Here is a 17,651-nt window from a genome sequence, read left to right as displayed (position 1 = left end):
ATCGATGATCATGCTTCCATTGATCTCCTAGCACGGACCTGTGAAATTAATTCTCCGCGCTGTCACAGATGATGACGCATTTGGTCTTCAGAGTCATCTCCCTCAGCTGATCTCTCGGTGCTCGACTCTTCTCATGTTGAGCGCGCCAACCGCAGCACTAGAGCCATCTCGCTCTGTTCACATGGAGCTTCTCCACCAGATATCAATCGCTTGGAGTTTGTTGAGTTCTAAGTGCTTGCTTGATAGCCCTTTATGGGGTGAGGGGTGATGGATAAATATTCCAGGGTAGACGTTCTTCCCGAACCTGCCAATCGGCCCTGTCCACTTTCCAAACGAGCCCAATCACGATACAGGGCGGGTTGAATATTGTGGCTAAGGGGGGGTTTTAGGGTCTGCATATGCATTTGTGCTGGAGCTCGAATGCTTCCAAGGCCAATCTAGAACAGTCCTGGAACACCGGATTTCACCCGGGTTAAATGGTACAACAATAAGCTTCCGTCTCCCCATGTCCGTCCTCAACTCTCTAGTTACAGGGCCATGCACAGCCTAGGGACGGGGAGAATCACACTGGGTCATTACTGAATCAGAATCATAAGATTTCATGGTATACGTCGTCCGGGTGATCCTGTCAGGGTTGAAGGAGGTGGAGAAGGGGGGGGGGCGGACTTTTCCACCCGGGCGCAGAACGATCGCTGCCGGCAGGCACGTTCCCTTCCATACTTTATCCCTGCCGCCTTTTTTTTGCTCTCCCCTTACATCATCGAAGTATTTTGGTTTTATACTTTGAGGGCATCCAGGGGTATGACTTTTTCTGGGATCCAGGCGACTTCTTCCCCGGTTGCCTGATTTCCTGGGCCGATGCGAACCAGGCCCGGGTAGCACAGTGTGATACAAAGATCCAAGGCGCGGGTTGCATCGCAAGCACTGGAAAGTTTCCTGGACACTTTGGTTATCTACAAATCCCATAGATCCATATAATGCATTCTTCGCTATCAGGCCACGCCAGAATTTCAAATCATTTCCATGGGAAAATAAGCAGATGATGAAAGGAATCAAGTGGACCTTCTGATCTTCGTTGCTCCCCGACTGGAAGGAAAAAAAAACAATAAAAAAAAAAAAACCACCCCCGGCATTGCGGAAAGCCCTGGTGAGGCCTCGGCCATCGGGGGGTGTGCACCCGCATCAACACTGGCACCCTCTCAAACAAGGCGATGGAGCTGTTTGAATCCTTGAATCTTTGAATCCTGGAAATGCTCCAGAACCCGGCGGAGGCAGAATACCCAGGCTGAGAGCTGGGATCTCGCCAATCACGAAAATGCGTGATGCTGATGTATCATCCGGGAACTAATGTATTCTTCCGGGACCAATAGCACCGCCTCGTCCACTAGCCGCCGTTATCTCCTGATCGTCGACTTCTCCAGGCCCGGGCCATTCAAGTGGTCTTTCTGGCGGGACGGGTGATAGAGAAGATGCGTATGATCTATAGACAGAACGTCTGGAGATAGGGTCATCGGGTGTTGATGGCGCAAAGCGAGATATTTATTTTCAAGAATGAGTTTACCGGCGAGACTTGAGAAGTCTTGAGTCGGGTGTTCAAACCCATGAAGAACGCATGTAGATCCTGATGCGAGGTATCTCGACGTCTAGGTACCTCTATACATCTACATAATGACCTATATAGATTGAGAATCTTGCGATCTCCTTCTCGTGGACGAATAACGGATCCCATTTCAATGGAAGCCATGGTATGATGCTGCAAGCATACCGTGACGAACGCCGAGGTCATTTGTTGTCTTTCTTTCTACGAGAGCCGTATAGGATTTATTTTGCTCGGCGAGCGCGGGTTATGGGCAAGCCCCAACGAGTCCTGCAATGTCGAGCTTCCACGACAGCCATGTGCCCGAGCAGTACTGGGATCCTGAAGTATACGGTCACCTGGGTGTCGTGAGAGGGGAGAGATTATTCGGGCCACCCACAGGAACGAGGAGAATTCCGATGTTTGCGTGTGATATGGTTGGCCAACAAACCACTTTCACACCACTTCGCTCAAAAGAGGTCCGAGAACTTTTCCTTTTTTTTTTTTTTCTTCTTTTCTTTCAACGCTTTCTCTCTTCTCTGTCTCCGATCACGAACCGAATCGAGATAGTCATTTGAGAAAGACGTCATCGAAAGCCCGCAGATAGTATCGGAGTGGAGCGACATATGGCTAAGTTGCAGCCCGACCTTGGAAGGAGGCGGGACCTAGGCGCAAGTGGCATGGAGTGGGCATGCGGTTGATTCGCTTTGCCCTCAAGATCGAGTGATGAGCCCCCAGAGACTAGTGCTCAGGCTGCGAGGCCTACTTAGCTCGGCTCAGTTGGGCAAGGCTGAGGGTGGGAAGGGGATCAATCCCCGGGTTGATACGCGTTCTTTTACGGTTGTTTTGGGAACTGCCACAGTACGGGCAGGGCCCATTGCACAGTAGATAGAAACAGCGTTTCAAGGTGGTTTCTTTGGTCTGGGCGTGGTCAGTGCTTGGTTTCATCGAAATACCGGTGAGCCGGCGGAAAAAGTATCAGGGAGCGGTCTGTTGGAAAGAAAACACGATCTATGCAAGGGCTCGAAGAAAAGCAAGAAATGCCTCAACCACCAGCACCAAAGAGATCAACTCAGTCGACTTCTCGATGTTCGAACTGCCGAGAGAGTTTGATATTTGGTGATGACAGGGTGCCTTCTGTCCTGGAGGTAGTTTCGGGGAGAAAGGGAGGGGCTTACAGGAGTGGAGCGGCTGTAGGTACCGGAACGCCGGGGAGGCACCTGGAGCCATCAGCGGACGCGGCGCTTGCAACTACAGGAAAAACCAGGGAGAGAGAGAAAAAAAAAAAAAAAAAAAAGGAAAAACAAAGCATAAAAAAAGAAAGTGTCTGATGGGGCTTAGTTGAAGTCTCTGCTTTGCCCACTTGCAGCTTGATTAGCCGTGTTAGAACAGGCATGATGAGGATGGTGATGCGAATGCTGGTAGGATAGAATAAATAGAATCGAAAAAACAATATATCGAAGTGGATGAGAGAATGACGAATTAGGCAACATACTCGGTCGTCAAGTGATTTGGATTTCAATATCTGGCAGGGTGCTTCCCAGTGGGCTCCGAATCAGCTTTCGCTAGGCGCCGATGGGGCGTGTGGTCTTAGTCGACCCTATTAAGGCCAGAAGGGCAGCCTCTTAGGCTGCCCCTTCCCTCGCCAACCGTGAGGATAGATGCGACGTGATTCCGATTGCCAGGGTTGCCGGGATTTCTAGGGCTGCAAGCATGTAGGCTATGTATGCCGAGTTGAAAAGGGATATAGACCTGGCAGCGGTACTTTTTAAAATCGGGAATATACAGGAATATACAGGAATATACAGTGCAGGGGAAGTGCAGGCAATGAAGGCAACCGGGGCTAGCGGGATGGGCGAATGAAGGTGAACCCCCACCTCCGACTTTTGGGGTTCGTTTTCCTGCCTTTCGGGGGCTCGGGGGCCAATCTACGTGCCCGAGCTCCTCAGGCCCGGAGGCCCGTAGACTTTATAAAACATACCTCGCCCCGGTGATCGATGATGCCTCAACTTCCCCCACCCACCCCACGCCAGTGCTGCTCCCCGAACCTCTTCCTCTCTTCTGCCTCATCTTCCTGGTCCTTGCGGTCCTCTCTGTCCTCCCTGTCCTCGCCACCGCCATTTTTAGACTGTGGAACGCTTCCACTTCGGTCCCAGTCTGTTGGTACTCAACGCTCCCCACACCATCCAACCATACACGAAAAGCTCCGAGCACGACAGAGCTAAGCTGGTCTTTTCTTTTCTTAGATGATGCTCAGTCGTTAAATCGGGGACGATGGGCGACGGTCCATCACCAATCTTCCGCAAGGACCGGCGCACTGTTGGCGCGAAGCCAGGCGCCTCCCGATTGGGCAAAGTGTGGCGAGGCGCGGGCAGGACCTTGCAGTACGATCTGTCACCCAGGTAAGTCGCATCCGCGTCACCTCGTATTTTCTTTTTTTTTGTTGGGTTGTCTTGGGTGGTTGGAGATCTCGATCATACTGATCTGTGACTTGGTTTATGTATTTGGATTTTTTTATTCGTATTTTGATTTTTATTTGCGGAGTTTTCTGTTCTGTGACCAACTTTTAGTCAAGCTAACCCCCTGTTTGCAGGCGATCGATTGGACGCTTGTTTCCTGATGACTACTCGTCGGAACCGCGCATGGCCAATCGCCAGTGCTCATCAGCCAGCCCCCCGTTGTCCAGTGGCCGCCTGGCCACAAGTGTCCTCGCGGATGACTGTACTTTGGACACGCGGAGTAGCCAGGGAGCGCGAGCCTTCACCTCTCCACGTGCCAGTATCGGGCGAGCCGAGAAGCTGCGTCGCAAAGACGATCCGCGGCCGTTCAAATCTCCTCGCAGATCAACCTCGGCTTCAAATCAACTGAATCAGCTGGCCTGTTATCATGAAGGGGAGAGGAGCTTGCCATCGAAGTCCCTTCGATCCAGCCAGGAGAATGCGCGGCGAGAGCTACGAAGGTTCAACTCAAGTCCGACAGTCCCTCAAGCTCCCACGATGCCACTGGAGGGGAACGAGGATGTAGAAATGCAACTAGATGAGCCGCCTCCGCCAATGTTGGGGCAATATGAACCCAATCAGGCGAAAGAGGCGGACAATGCAGAGGCACAGGCCTTGGCCGCGTCGAGAATAGGGGACTTGGCTACGCAAGAGATGCTTAGACAGCTAGAGACCAATCCAATCACAGAAGAGCAATTAATCAATGAGGTGCGCGGGATCTACGCAGGTCTCGTGATGGTGGAAAAGAAATGCATTGAGGTCGATAGGGAACAGACCGAGTCCAGGGCAGAATTATCGGAATCACAATGGCAAGCGCTGATATCCCTGCATCGAACGTTACTGCATGAGCATCACGATTTCTTCCTTGCCTCCCAGCATCCGTCCGCCAGCCCTGTCTTGAAACGCCTGGCCGAAAAGTACGCTATGCCGGCGCGAATGTGGCGCTACGGCATCCATTCGTTCCTGGAGCTCCTACGACAAAAGCTCCCCGAATCGTTGGACTTTATGCTCTATTTCATCTACATTGCGTATTCCATGATGACATTACTGCTGGAGAGCGTTTCGTCCTTTCGAGAGACCTGGATCGAGTGTCTCGGCGATCTCGCGCGGTATCGCATGGCTGTGGAAGAGTCTGATATGAGAGATCGTGAGGTCTGGGCTGGGGTATCTCGGTACTGGTATAATCAAGATGCTGATTGTAGCCCCGACGTTGGGCGGATTCAGCATCACTTAGCCGTCTTAGCGCGGCCAGACGCTCTCCAACAGCTTTATTACTACACTAAAGCCTTGGTCAGCGTGCGCCCCTTCCTCAATGCCCGAGAGAGTATCATTCTCCTGTTCAATCCATTCAATGGGCAAACTCCTCGGCAGCATACAATGGTCACTGCTTTTATTGCGACGCACAGCGTGATGTTTAAGCGGGGCCCCAGCGAAGAATTTGTTACATTAGCCAATCTTTTCTTTTCTCTTCTGCGACAAGGTATTCGCCATCTCGATCGCCAGGGACAGCAGGGCGTTTACCTGATGTCCTGTAATTTTGCATCGATTCTTCAATATGGCGATCCGGATGCAGTCATGGCCTTGGAATTTTCTCAAAAACATCGAGAGACAGCTGCCGAAGCTCATGCCTTCGCGCTTGAGTGGACTTCTGGCACAGCCTTGCAAAGTCAGACGGAGGAGAGTGATTCCGACTCAGTCGAGGCGATCACTCAAATTTCCTCCCAAGTTGCTTACCAAGGAAGCTCGTTGGCCTTCCATACCCTCTCTGTGTTTTTGGAGCAAATGGGAGATCCCAACATATACCCTAGCGTTCACGTCTCTTTGTGTTTTACCTGGTGTTTGGCACTTCACCCGCCAGCTATGCAACAGCTCGAAAGGCTGATCCCTTGGATACAAATCACCACCTTCCTCAATACCCTTGTCAAACGCGACACCCCTTTCCCGAACATCGAGCAAGACGATTTCCCAACCCCTCAAGATGGAACAATGAAACAGTTACCAGAGGATTTTCTTATCCGCGGCCAATCTTGGAGTCAGCTATACTACCCAGAAAAATTTTTCGAAGGAGCCCCGTCAGAGGACGAAAGACCTATCAACGAAGACCCATCTACAGCCATCCCTAGAAGACACAGGTGTCTCTGGCTTGGGGTGCGCATATCAACGGTTTGTAGCTATCCTTCCCGGCGTTATTTAGTGGAAAATATGTTAGAGAAGAGGCTAATTAGCTATCAAATACAGTTTAATCGTTGGATAAGGTATACTCGACAGAGATTCGAAGTAACTCAATTAGCAATCGATTTTGCACCCATCGCCCAAAGATCCGGCAACCTCAACAGCATGCCACCTGTGTCCATTCATAACGACGGTTGATTGAGCACTGAAGGAAACCGACTATGGAGGCATTGTGCGCTGAGGGTGGCGTTTCTATCCCTCAATTTTAAGAGAGCTCTCATTGTTGGATATGTCTCTGTCTTGGGTTTTCTTTTTGTAACAGATGGGTCGACACCAGGTCATATTGGGTACTCGCCGTGCACTGGATCTTGCTGGACTTATTTGTTTCTTTTTTTTTTCCCCTTACGTACACAAAGCCTTGGGAATGATTTTAAGTCAGCTATGACTATACGGCAGTTTCAGACAAAACAGAGTCTCAGTCTACCTGGATGAACGAGGACCCCGGAAGGTCCTTTCTCAAGACCTGGAACGGAAGCTCAAGCCCATTCCCAAGGATTTCCTCGTGCACACCAGCCATTATTTATGATGATTGTTCCTTTCGAACAGCCAGGCCTTGCTGTTCTTCTGCCGACGGATTTCCTGAACCCACCACTTTGGATTGCGCGAAATGGAAACTCCTCCAAATATACCGTTTTATTAAGGCTATCCAAAACCACTGGAACTGGCCCAAGGAAAAAAAGGACCCCATCTTGAAGCATGTGCCGAGCCTGGATACCCTGCCAGCCCAATGGCGTTGACTGTTCCCGATTACCCGTATTGAAATCGTCTTGAGCCCCCAAGATGTTGGATAAGCCAAGGATCGGACTGTTCCAAACAGATAGCGCTTTTATGCTTTGATTGCTTAAGAATTTACAAAGAAGGCGTGGATATGACTGTACGTCGGAAACATGCCAGAACACAAGAACAGGATAACGAAGCTCGGATGATTGATGATCTTCTACTTGATGCTACCAGGCCACACTTTATTTTCTTTTCTTTGGGAAGTATCTGGTTCCCTCATAGTCTAACCCATACAGTATATCTCAGTAGTCCCGATAGCTGTTGGAGCTTTCCGTTTAGCCCAACTGCTTGCCCCAAGTTCGCGCGTCCCTACAATAGTAATTATTCCCCGGCGCCCTTAGACTATAGCATCAAAAGTAAGCATGACAATGGATTGGTCCCTCAAGACAATCAACCGAGCCTGCAGAAAGATGCTTCAGTGATGTTTTTGCTCCCTGTATGGCAGAATGGAGATCCAGGTATCGATGAACCAACCTGGGGACCCGCCGAGCTGCGTCACCAAGCTTAAGTTGCCGCAACTCAACCCCGTTAAATCAGCCACGTCGCAAATAATCTCAGAGATCAAGAAATGGAAAAGTAAAGAAGAATCTGAGCGAATCAGAATCCAAAGAAAGCAAATCCGTGACTTTCCGAGAAACGTGCTCGCGAAGACACTCGCGCTCCACTATAGTTTATTTTGGGTGTAAAGCTTGCGCGTTGCCGTGTGGCCGATAAAAGGCCAAGCTGGCGATTATCAACATGCAACATCAATTATTATTCTCCCCACGCCCCCTTCGTTTCCCCTCTTTCCTTTCCCCTCCCTCCTCCCCCTCTTAATTAAGGGTTCTTTCCTGCGCATGATTGGTCTCCATGAATATTTTCTAATTGATCCTTGCATCGCATGGCTGGCCGAGTGATTGCCTTCTCTGTTTTCCGGGCATCTCACGAGTCTCCCTCATTCTCGCCTGTCTCCGCGCTCGACTAAGCTGCTTCCCTCTTTCCACCATGGCAGAATCATGGGGTGACATCTGCCGCCATTGCATCACGGCGGTGACCGATGTGCCAATATCAATTCTACTGCTCACTTTCCTAGCTTCAGCCGTGGGGTTGTTCGTCCTGGTGAGTCTGCCTGTCGCTCTCCCCGCTCGTTCCTGCGCGCCGGGACCCTGGCAAACCAGCCCACCCTGCCTTTTTTTTAGCGATTGGGCATGGAGAATTCTTGACTGATGCTCTATGGACTGCTCTTAGTTTTTCCTCTTTCTATTCTTCGTCGCCCCGGTACCACGGGAGGCCCTCCCCGAAGAAAAGAAGTATAGATCCCTCGCGAGCGACGGCGCCGTCACAGACCCCGAACCCCTTCCCTGCTGGCTTGATGCCCTCAATGCGCAAAAGAAAGCCGCAGAACAACCCACCGTTGAACCCGCGGAGCTGTTCATGTCGGTCGTGGTTCCCGCTTACAACGAAGAAGACCGGCTTGCGGGCATGCTGGAAGAAGCCGTGAATTACCTGGAACATATGTACGGCACGTTAGGAGGAGACAACCAGGCCGGGCCCGTCGAGACCCGATCTATGCGGAAGCGGAAGCCGGCCTCGAACGGCCACGCGACGAACGGTCACGCCACGAGCTCGGCATCGGACCGAGGATGGGAAATCATCATTGTCTCGGACGGGTCGACGGATCGGACAGAACAGGTGGCGTTCGGCTTTGCCAGAGATCACCAGCTCTCATTGCACCCCAAGGGCTATGCGGGGCCATGGACCCCGAAGGCGCACGAGGGTGTGCATATCCCACCGGGCACGATTCGGGTCGTCACCCTCAGCCATAATCGCGGCAAAGGAGGCGCAGTTACGCACGGCCTTCGGCATGTTCGTGGCCGATATGTCGTGTTTGCGGATGCCGATGGAGCCAGCAAGTTTGAGGATCTCGGCAAGCTGGTCACCGCGTGTCAGGAGATCGAGGATGGCGAGAGCCGTGGTATGGCTGTTGGATCGCGAGCGCATATGGTGGGCAGCGAGGCTGTTGTCAAGGTGAGTGATTCAACTATGACATTCTGTGCCGACATCATCTTTCCGTGATCACGACTGCGGCCAAGAGACAGAAATCCGGATACTAATATTGGCTACTACAGCGATCCAAGCTACGCAACTTCCTGATGCACTCTTTCCACTTGATCTTGTGGCTCATGACGCCTGCCAAGACTGCCACTGTGAAGGACACGCAATGTGGGTTCAAGCTCTTTTCGCGGGCCGCCTTGCCCTATATTGTTCCGTACATGCACTCCGAGGGCTGGATCTTCGATGTAGAGATGCTCATGTTGGCCGAATTCGCCAATGTTCCCGTGGCAGAGGTGCCGGTTGGCTGGCGCGAGGTTGGTGGAAGTAAACTGAATGTCATCCGTGACAGCATTGGTATGGCCTGGGGACTGGCGGTCTTGCGAGCTGCCTGGTCTTTGGGCGTGTATAGGCAAAAATGAGCTGCAGGAAATCATTTATAGTCTCAAATCCATTACATCTGGTTTCTTCATGTATACCTTATTTCCACTCTAAAGTTCTGGGCTTTTTCGGCATGTTCCAATTTAACAATTTAGTTCGGCCAAATTCTCTATGCTGCAGTGCCATCTTGTGACACTTGGATATTCGCCTGTTTGGGTTCGGGAACCGCAAGTTTGAATAGTTTGAGTATGTGTATATCAGAATTTCGGGCCTAACGGAATTACTCCGGGAGATACTCAAACCCCATCGTCGGAGTTCTGATAATGAGCCTGTCTAGTTCTTTCTTCTCCATCAAATTCACAATGCGGTTGGGCAGATAGCGGTTCTCGCGATGTGATACACTTGCATGGATCCATTCCAGTGGAAATGTTTCCCTATCCTGAATTCGTAGTTTCACATCGGCTGGGATGTGCTATTTTCTCTTTCGTGCGAGCTACGTCTAGGTTGATGCTTTAGCGAGTCATTGATCTAGCGGTGTCGTCAGGCCGTTCTCTTCAGGCTATTCTTTTGGCGGGTCAGTTCGTCGTGGCGAAAGCGCCGCGTCGTGTAACCCCATGCCGCATTGCACTCTTCCTTAGTTTCACCCAGCCCCGCGCAAAACTTGGTAACAACCAGCATTAGACGTTGATCCGAAGAATCATTGTATTTCATCTCTGCAACATGTTGATCTCCCAGCGCACGGCGATGCTTTGCATAGTAGAAAGGGTTGAAGGGGGTCGGCCCGTCATTCTCCTGCGGCCGGATATTTATTCCCTTCCCGTTCTTCAACCCTCCAGTGATCCCGATCCAGCATGGATCTTCTGCTTTTCTGTCATGAAAAGACTTCTAGTGGTCTTGGCTGGCCATGGTTTGGCCCATCCTGGCATCATCTAAAAGAGCATTCATCCCCTGCCGGCCGAACGGTTGGCTCAGAGTGATCCGGTGTGGGCCCGGCTGTACCCAGGGCGATGATGGCCTTTGAAAATGACTTGCTTTGCCGCGTCTTCAGACACACCTGACATAGCACCTTGCTAGAGCTGTGACTGATCTGTGGGATGATCGAGGCAGTAATGCACCCATTGCGTGGACGAAGGCTGCTGATCGTATGCTGGGCTCTCAATATATAACATGGCATGACAGCCAAGGGCCTCGCCCGATTCTCTCACTCTTGCCATGTCTATTTACCGCTCACGCGCCACATTACGGTGTTTAATAAATCTACAACTCAATACATCCTCAAATACCAAAAGGCTAGGCAGATGATATCTCATCTTGATCAGCGTGTCACCTGCTACTCGGAGAATTAGAAACCAAACCGACTGACAGCCATCGAGGAAAGCACCTTCACCTACCATTTTCAGCCTTGCAAGCACTGAACAGATCCACACGAACGCAAGATGGCATCCAAACGGAAAACCTATATGCCAAATAAGCCCACGGAGACTCCGTACTTCCTCAAGTTGCCGGCTGAGCTTCGATTGAAGATATATGGATACGCTCTCACCGTTCCCAACGACTACGTCAACAAGCCACTGATTGTGGTCAATGATCGGGGTAACGTCTTTACAGTCCGTGGGAGATACCGAGCCCTCTCCATGTGTCCCAGCTGGGTTGGCGAAGATGGCACGACCCGCAAACTCCTCGCGGTCAATCGCCAGATCCACGACGAGGCCGAGGTCTATCTATACTCCCAACATACCTTATTCTTTCGGAACTCATTTAACCTCGACCGGCTTGGGGACTTTCTAGATACCCTCAGCATAACCGCGCGCCACTGTATCTGCAGCGTGGGCTTCGAGGTCTTCTTCTTCGTCCATGCCCAGAATGGCGTTCCCAAACGGAGTCTGAAGCAGTACGCGAGGGCTAGTACGCTCCTGGCCCAAAAACTACCACATTGGCGCAGCACACTCTTCTACCTGGACCCACGCTTCTACTACCCTACCACGGCTGTTGGCGGTCGAGAGCGAGCAGCTTACGGCGTGGCCGAGCTTGCGACTCACTATGGGGCGTTGTGCAAAGAACTCACGTTCTACCCCCTGCCAGCCAGCGACTATCATCTACTGGACCAAGCCCGTCAAACTGTCTGGCGGAGTAGCTCACCGGGTCGGCGCGCTGCGGCTGAAGGTGGAAGATTCGCCAAATATTCTGCACTGGATTCGAACAAGCATCATCCTGCAGCTGATTCTGCAAAAATGCTGCTTCTCTCCAGTGCGGACCAGCCGACAGCGTCCTGGAGTTGGTGACCGAGGCACTCATTGGTTTATTTGATCGGTTTGTGCTTCATTCACGCCACCTGCGGACATGCATTTGGAGAGGATCGGCTGTCTGCACCGTGGAGTGTTGCGGGGGTGCCTGGTTTCTGCAGTGTGATATCCGAGTGTGGATGCTGAAAGACAGACTGGGAACGCTTGCTGAATGCATCTCATCTAAATAAGTCATGACAAAGCACTCACTTGCCTAGATAGGCAATGGTGTCCGACTAGAGTGCCTCACGATGGTGTAGTTTGCCTCTGTCGGCTTGGCCCTTTCTATCATCAGTTTAATTAGCGAGCGTGTTCAGTTTACTGGGCTAAGATACTAGTCTGCTTCTTAAATATATCCTAACTTTCATTTCTGTTTTATTTTCTGGTCACACGTAGGGCAAAGGTGGCAGAAATTATTCCCATGTTGCTCTTGGCCGCTTGGGACTTACCCCAGACTTCGGGATTCGAACCGTGCATACCTTGACAGGCTGCTGGATACAGTATGTAGCTGGTATGCTATCCACGTACCCATCCTTGCTCGCTCTCATGTGTATTCATGAATAAGCAGCCCAAGAACTGAAAATACCATCTCCCCCTGTTGTTCCCAACCAAAACAAACCCCGTCTTGTCCAAGCAGCCAATCCCAACCTGCTGCGAGCGCACCTGGGACGGAGGTGACCGCCTATGACATCACGGATCCAATCCAACAGCTTCAAGGGAGCCCCGTGATTATCATTTCTCCTTCCTCCACCTTCGACCATACTTGATCTATTTGCCGTCTACTCTCCCCTCTCTTCCCATTCTACTCCGTAGAGAACCTCACAATGGCCTTCCCCCTCTTCTCCCCGCCGACCATCCTCCGCCTCGGCCTGGGCCTCGGCATCGGTCTCTCCGCGGCAACCCTCCACCCCCTCTCTCCCTTCCGCGCCGCGCCAATGCAATGCCAATACAGCGCGCCCTACTACCGCCCCGAGACTCAGGGCAATTCCGAAACCGGCTGGGCCGTCAATCCCAATGACCCTTTGCTGCAAAAGCAGGGCCGAACCGGCATTGGAGCGCAAGCTCGCACCGGGTTCTTGACACGGGATAACATGCGCCAGATCAGCTTGGGCAGTGTGCTGGGTCTTGTTGCGGGCGTGGGATTGAGGGCCTTCTCCAAGGCCTTGGTGGTCATTATTGGTATGGGCGTGGTTCTCGTCGAGGTACGTGACTATACGAAACCCCCTCCTTTTCCCAATCCTTCCTCCCAGGGCAGTAGGGCTCTCGACAAGAGCTTGTTCTGGGTTGATATACCGCGTCTACCAAGAGTCAATGCTAACGAGCATACAGTGGGCCGCGTCAAAGGGGTACAACATCCTGCCCCTCGACCGTGTACAGAAATATGTCAAGAATGTGGATTTGCGGCGGGCTGTGAACGAGCACCGGCCGTTCAAGATTAGTTTCGGGGCGATGATGGCTCTTGCGGCATTCGCGCAGTTTTAGAAAATCAGAATCAGCATTGGGGGGGGTGAGCGAGGGCATTCTCTTTGTAAATAAAAAAAGCTCTCGGTGCTCCCCTTCGGGAGTCTACTCCATACAGCATACAACTTGAAGGGTCGTTGTGCTCACCAGGGCACGGCGAATGTGAATTGGTGAATATTGTATTTTTATACAGGGGTATCATGAACTGTCTGTGATTGATGTCAGACTCCCACAGGAGGGGGAGAGGACGGCGATTATCCCAATACTAGGTCCTCCAGCACGCCCTCCATTTCATCGCGGGAGAGCGGCACGCCAAGTATTTCCATGCCGCTGGGGTCCATGCGCGATGTGATCATCTGGTGATCGTGGAACTCCTTGAGCAAAGTGCGGAACATCATCTCAGAAGATGCGATGAACTCCTCGGTCGCTTTCTGATACAGGAGGCGGAATTCAATACCATTCTCGTCGGCACCTTTCCCACCGCCGTCGGCGGGGCCTTCGTCGTCGGACAGGTGGCCTTCGTCCATGGCGGTGATGACCTCAGTGAGGAGAAGGCGGTAGAGGTTCCTGGCATTCTCGGGCAGACTCTTCAGCACGAAGCCAACACCTTCCTTGCCGCCAACTCGTTGGCCCTTGCGGCCGAGCAGGGTGTGAACTTCTTCAACAACATTGGATTCCACCGCAAACGGAGTGAATGTCGTGCTGTCGTGGAACACAAGATTCAGCTGGTCCCGGAGGCTGATATCCCACATGACTGCAAAATTCGGCGTGTCCGTCGTCACGAGGAGGCGGATGCGCGGAGTTGCAGCGAGACGGGCGAGGAGAGCCTGGTTCGCTGCTCGCCGGAGGGGCGGAGCGTCAACCGAGTTGATCAGGACCGTGATAGGTTCCTCGTCAGCTGGCCGCGATTTAAGCGCCGATTGCAGAAGCTCCAGGACCTCGGTGGGCTGCGCACCGAGCTTGGAGGGCAAAGCATCGCCGAGAATGGCTGATGCAATGGCCGCGAAGATTGAACGAATTGAGATACCGGGAGTGTAGCCGTTGACGACCACGATGGGCGGGGTTTTTGCAGCGGCGGAGCGATAGTGATAGAGCCAGTCCGCGAATTGGTGCACCAGCCTGCGTTTCGATCCATAGCCAAACAAGCAAATATTGAAGCCTTCTTCGAACTCGAAATACCACTGCGCAAATGACCGTTGGTGCAACGAATGTAGATACTCTTTCTCTTCCTTGCACGGGTCGACGTACTGGGCTAACTTCTCGAAATATTCCTCATGGGTCAAGAGAGTCAGTTTGTTGAGAGTAGTATTGGATGTCTTGAGGGTATTGGCGCGGTTCTGGAAAAAATAGCGCTCATGTGCAGGCAATTCGCCCTCTGGGGTGGGAGACCGCTTGTTTTTAGCACCCTTGGGCCGGCCAGCTCGTCGTTTGGGTGCCTTGGCCTCTTTGCCGGTGGCTTTCCCTTGCTCAGTTCCTTCAACACTTTCCAGTACTGCGTCATCAGCCTGGTCCTGCTCAGCCTCGGGCTCGTCCCCTTGGAGAATCTCCTCTGCGAGCTGCGCCGAGCCATCCCAGGCACCATCCTCGTTCTGCTCAAAAAGCACCTGGGCGCTCTTCTTCTTCGCAGAGCGATCTGCATTCTTGATGCGGGACGGAGTAGCAGAGGTCGCGGTCTTCGGCTTCGTAGGCGTCGCAAATAGCGAGCGGGCTTTGGACTTGTGGGTAGGCGTTCTCAATCCTGATTCCTTCAATGGAGTCGGGGCTACCCCGCTGGTCTTTTTGGGCGTGGATTGATTCCGCGGCGTCGGGACCAGTTCGTAGGTGTCATCGCCGTTCGTGGGAGGGTGGGTTGGGGCGTGTCCGTTCAGCGCGCCACTGGTCTGCGACAACGCCGTCCGCGGCCTCTTCGGAGTCGAGACCTCGGGGTGGTCATTTTCCAGACCGGAATCCGAAAGCTTGCGCTTCATGGTGGGCAAGTCAGGGAACGGTCCATGGATGGAGAGGCAACGGGGAAGGGAATCAACAATACCATCAGATCCGGAGAATGTGCACAGGGACGCGATGCAAGGGCGGGCTTAGGGGCTAGGGCGTTTCCCAAGGACTGCAGCCGTCTCTTGGATGCAGGGGAGGACAATGTAGGGACCTGACACGTTGATCGGCGATTGGAATGTGAAGGTCCAACTGTCTGTCATGTCTGATCCGAAATCGCGGAGTCTCAAAAGTCTCGAAAGGCGTTCGAAGCACAGCGGGTCCTTTGGGTTTCTCCGACTCCGCCTCAGCAGCTTAATTTGTGACAATGGCCTAGCTTACGGCTCGAGTCTACTCCATATTTTGACCTTCACCCTCTCGACGTACTTTTTACCTGCCCGTTCTGCAACGACGAGTGATTTGTAGCTTTAAATTAAAGTCAATCTACAATTTGGCTCGCGATGATCCATGGATGCGACGATAAACTTAGGTCATGTGAACACTGCGAAGAACCGAATCCCGCACCGTAGCTTCGTTTCCAGTTCCGTCTTCGTGCATTACATCTTCTTTCTGTTTTATATTCTGTGCCCAAGAAAATTCTTTGGAGTTGGTGTCTTCTTATCAGCCAAGGCAATTGTGGGTTCATACTGAACCACGCCATTCCGTGCCGAGTCGGGACCGCCGAGACCGGGTATCTTTTTCTTCCCCGTACGTTGACTCACCGACTCGAATCCTCCCCAAACCTCCCCAGATAAAGAGCTTGGACTGAACATGATCAGTGAAGCAGGTCTGGCTACATTGAATATTTGACATATGGTTTCCAACGCACAAACCGCCACAATGGCAGCGAACTCCTTGGCCCGCATGGTCAAGGGCCAAGTCCGATGCTACTCCGCACCTCTGGACATGGCCATTCCGGCCTCCAAGCAGCGCTACATTCCCACGTCGGGTACCTATCCCAAGGGCTTTCGAGTGTCCGGTACCCATGTTGGCGTCAAGGCCTCCAACACCCGCTTCCCGGATCTTGCCCTCATCGCTTCGGAGACCCCATGCTCGGCGGCTGCCGTCTTCACCACCAACAAGTTTCAGGCTGCGCCGGTGCAAGTAAGCAAGAAAACATTGAAGTCGCGCAAGGGTGAGGGTATCCGCGCTGTTGTCATTAACTCTGGATGCGCCAATGCCGTGACCGGCAAGGGTGGCTTGGAGGATGCAGTTTCCATGGGCCAGAAGGTGGATGAGTGCAGCGGTGCGGAGAAGGATAGCTCGCTGGTGATGAGCACTGGTGTTATTGGACAGCGGTCAGCATCATCACTCGATTACAGACCTGTAATGGTCAATTGAGAACGCGACTAATCAATTCCGCTCATAGACTGCCCATCAGCAAGATCCTTGACCGAATTCCTACCGCACACGCCAACCTTGCCTCGTCCCATGATGCCTGGCTCAGCACTGCCCGTGCGATTTGCACCACCGACACCTTCCCGAAACTTGTTTCTCGCACCTTTACCCTCCCATCGTCCCCGAGCCGTACCTACAGCTTGGCCGGAATGACCAAGGGCGCTGGCATGATTCACCCGAACATGGCCACCCTGTTGGGCGTTCTGTGTACTGATGCCGCCGTCGAGCCTGCCGCTCTCCAATCGATCCTCAAGCACGCCGTGAACCGCTCTTTCAATTCTATCTCCATTGACGGTGACACCAGTACCAACGATACCATCGCCGTGCTCGCCAACGGTGCTGCGGGCGGAGAAACTGTGCAAGCTCCTGCCTCGGCCTCTGAGGCTAGCGCCGACTACATGGCTCTCCAAGCCATCTTTACCGACTTTGCCCAGGAGCTGTCGCAGCTGGTTGTCCGCGACGGCGAGGGTGCCACCAAGTTCGTGACCGTGCGTGTGCGCAACTCCGCCGACTACGAGTCTGCCCGTCTCATCGCCTCTACTATTGCCCGCTCTCCCCTTGTCAAGACGGCTTTGTACGGCCGTGATGCCAACTGGGGCCGGATCCTCTGCGCTGTTGGTTATACTCAGGGAGTCGCCGACGGCACTGTTGTGCCTGAGCGCACTTCCGTGAGCTTCCGTCCTGTGGACGGCAGCCCTATTCTCAAGCTGCTGGTGAACGGCGAGCCCGAAGCCGTTGATGAGGAACGCGCTAGCGCCATTCTGCAGAATGAGGACCTGGAGATTGAGGTTGACCTTGGCGGTGGTGAGAAGGGCGCTGCTGGCTGTGGCGGCGAGGATGCTGTCTACTGGTTCTGTGATTTTAGTCACGAGTACGTGACTATCAACGGTGACTACCGTACCTAGAAAAGTCTAGCACTTTGTTTGTAGCGATTAAAATCCGGATATAAGAATACAACAATAAGCTCTATTTCATGTTATGACTGAGCATCACCATAGGGGCTTGACTTGGAAATTCAACGTCCATCATATGAGATTCTGATAA

The 17,651-nt window shown here is 52.6% G+C and overlaps 6 protein-coding genes across 6 annotated transcripts; 5 read left to right on the top strand and 1 right to left on the bottom strand.

Moving 5' to 3' along the window:
• Positions 1-4,218: 4,218 nt before the first annotated feature.
• On the top strand, positions 4,219-6,444 carry N7462_003822 (uncharacterized protein; the record flags this gene model as incomplete). The annotated part of the gene is made up of 1 exon (XM_057075548.1): positions 4,219-6,444. One exon carries the CDS (start codon positions 4,219-4,221, stop codon positions 6,442-6,444), a length of 2,226 nt encoding a protein of 741 aa, XP_056935053.1.
• Positions 6,445-8,070: 1,626 nt separating this feature from the next.
• N7462_003821 (dolichyl-phosphate beta-glucosyltransferase) lies at positions 8,071-9,539 on the top strand (the record flags this gene model as incomplete). The annotated part of the gene is made up of 3 exons (XM_057075547.1): positions 8,071-8,184; positions 8,314-9,093; positions 9,195-9,539. 3 exons carry the CDS (start codon positions 8,071-8,073, stop codon positions 9,537-9,539), a joined length of 1,239 nt encoding a protein of 412 aa, XP_056935052.1.
• Positions 9,540-10,934: 1,395 nt separating this feature from the next.
• N7462_003820 (uncharacterized protein) lies at positions 10,935-11,780 on the top strand (the record flags this gene model as incomplete). The annotated part of the gene is made up of 1 exon (XM_057075546.1): positions 10,935-11,780. One exon carries the CDS (start codon positions 10,935-10,937, stop codon positions 11,778-11,780), a length of 846 nt encoding a protein of 281 aa, XP_056935051.1.
• Positions 11,781-12,604: 824 nt separating this feature from the next.
• N7462_003819 (uncharacterized protein) lies at positions 12,605-13,262 on the top strand (the record flags this gene model as incomplete). The annotated part of the gene is made up of 2 exons (XM_057075545.1): positions 12,605-12,982; positions 13,110-13,262. 2 exons carry the CDS (start codon positions 12,605-12,607, stop codon positions 13,260-13,262), a joined length of 531 nt encoding a protein of 176 aa, XP_056935050.1.
• Positions 13,263-13,495: 233 nt separating this feature from the next.
• On the bottom strand, positions 13,496-15,208 carry N7462_003818 (origin recognition complex subunit 2; the record flags this gene model as incomplete). The annotated part of the gene is made up of 1 exon (XM_057075544.1): positions 13,496-15,208. One exon carries the CDS (start codon positions 15,206-15,208, stop codon positions 13,496-13,498), a length of 1,713 nt encoding a protein of 570 aa, XP_056935049.1.
• An 841-nt stretch (positions 15,209-16,049) lies between these two features.
• N7462_003817 (bifunctional ornithine acetyltransferase/N-acetylglutamate synthase) lies at positions 16,050-17,512 on the top strand (the record flags this gene model as incomplete). The annotated part of the gene is made up of 2 exons (XM_057075543.1): positions 16,050-16,507; positions 16,579-17,512. The coding sequence occupies 2 exons, from the start codon at positions 16,050-16,052 to the stop codon at positions 17,510-17,512; spliced, it is 1,392 nt and encodes a 463-aa protein (XP_056935048.1).
• Positions 17,513-17,651: the final 139 nt, after the last annotated feature.

The sequence above is a fragment of the Penicillium macrosclerotiorum genome (genome assembly GCF_028827735.1).
Source record: "Penicillium macrosclerotiorum strain IBT 26536 chromosome Unknown utg000003l_segment0_segment0, whole genome shotgun sequence".
Classification (NCBI taxonomy): domain Eukaryota; kingdom Fungi; phylum Ascomycota; class Eurotiomycetes; order Eurotiales; family Aspergillaceae; genus Penicillium; species Penicillium macrosclerotiorum.
This window is presented reverse-complemented; position numbering and strand designations above follow the sequence as displayed.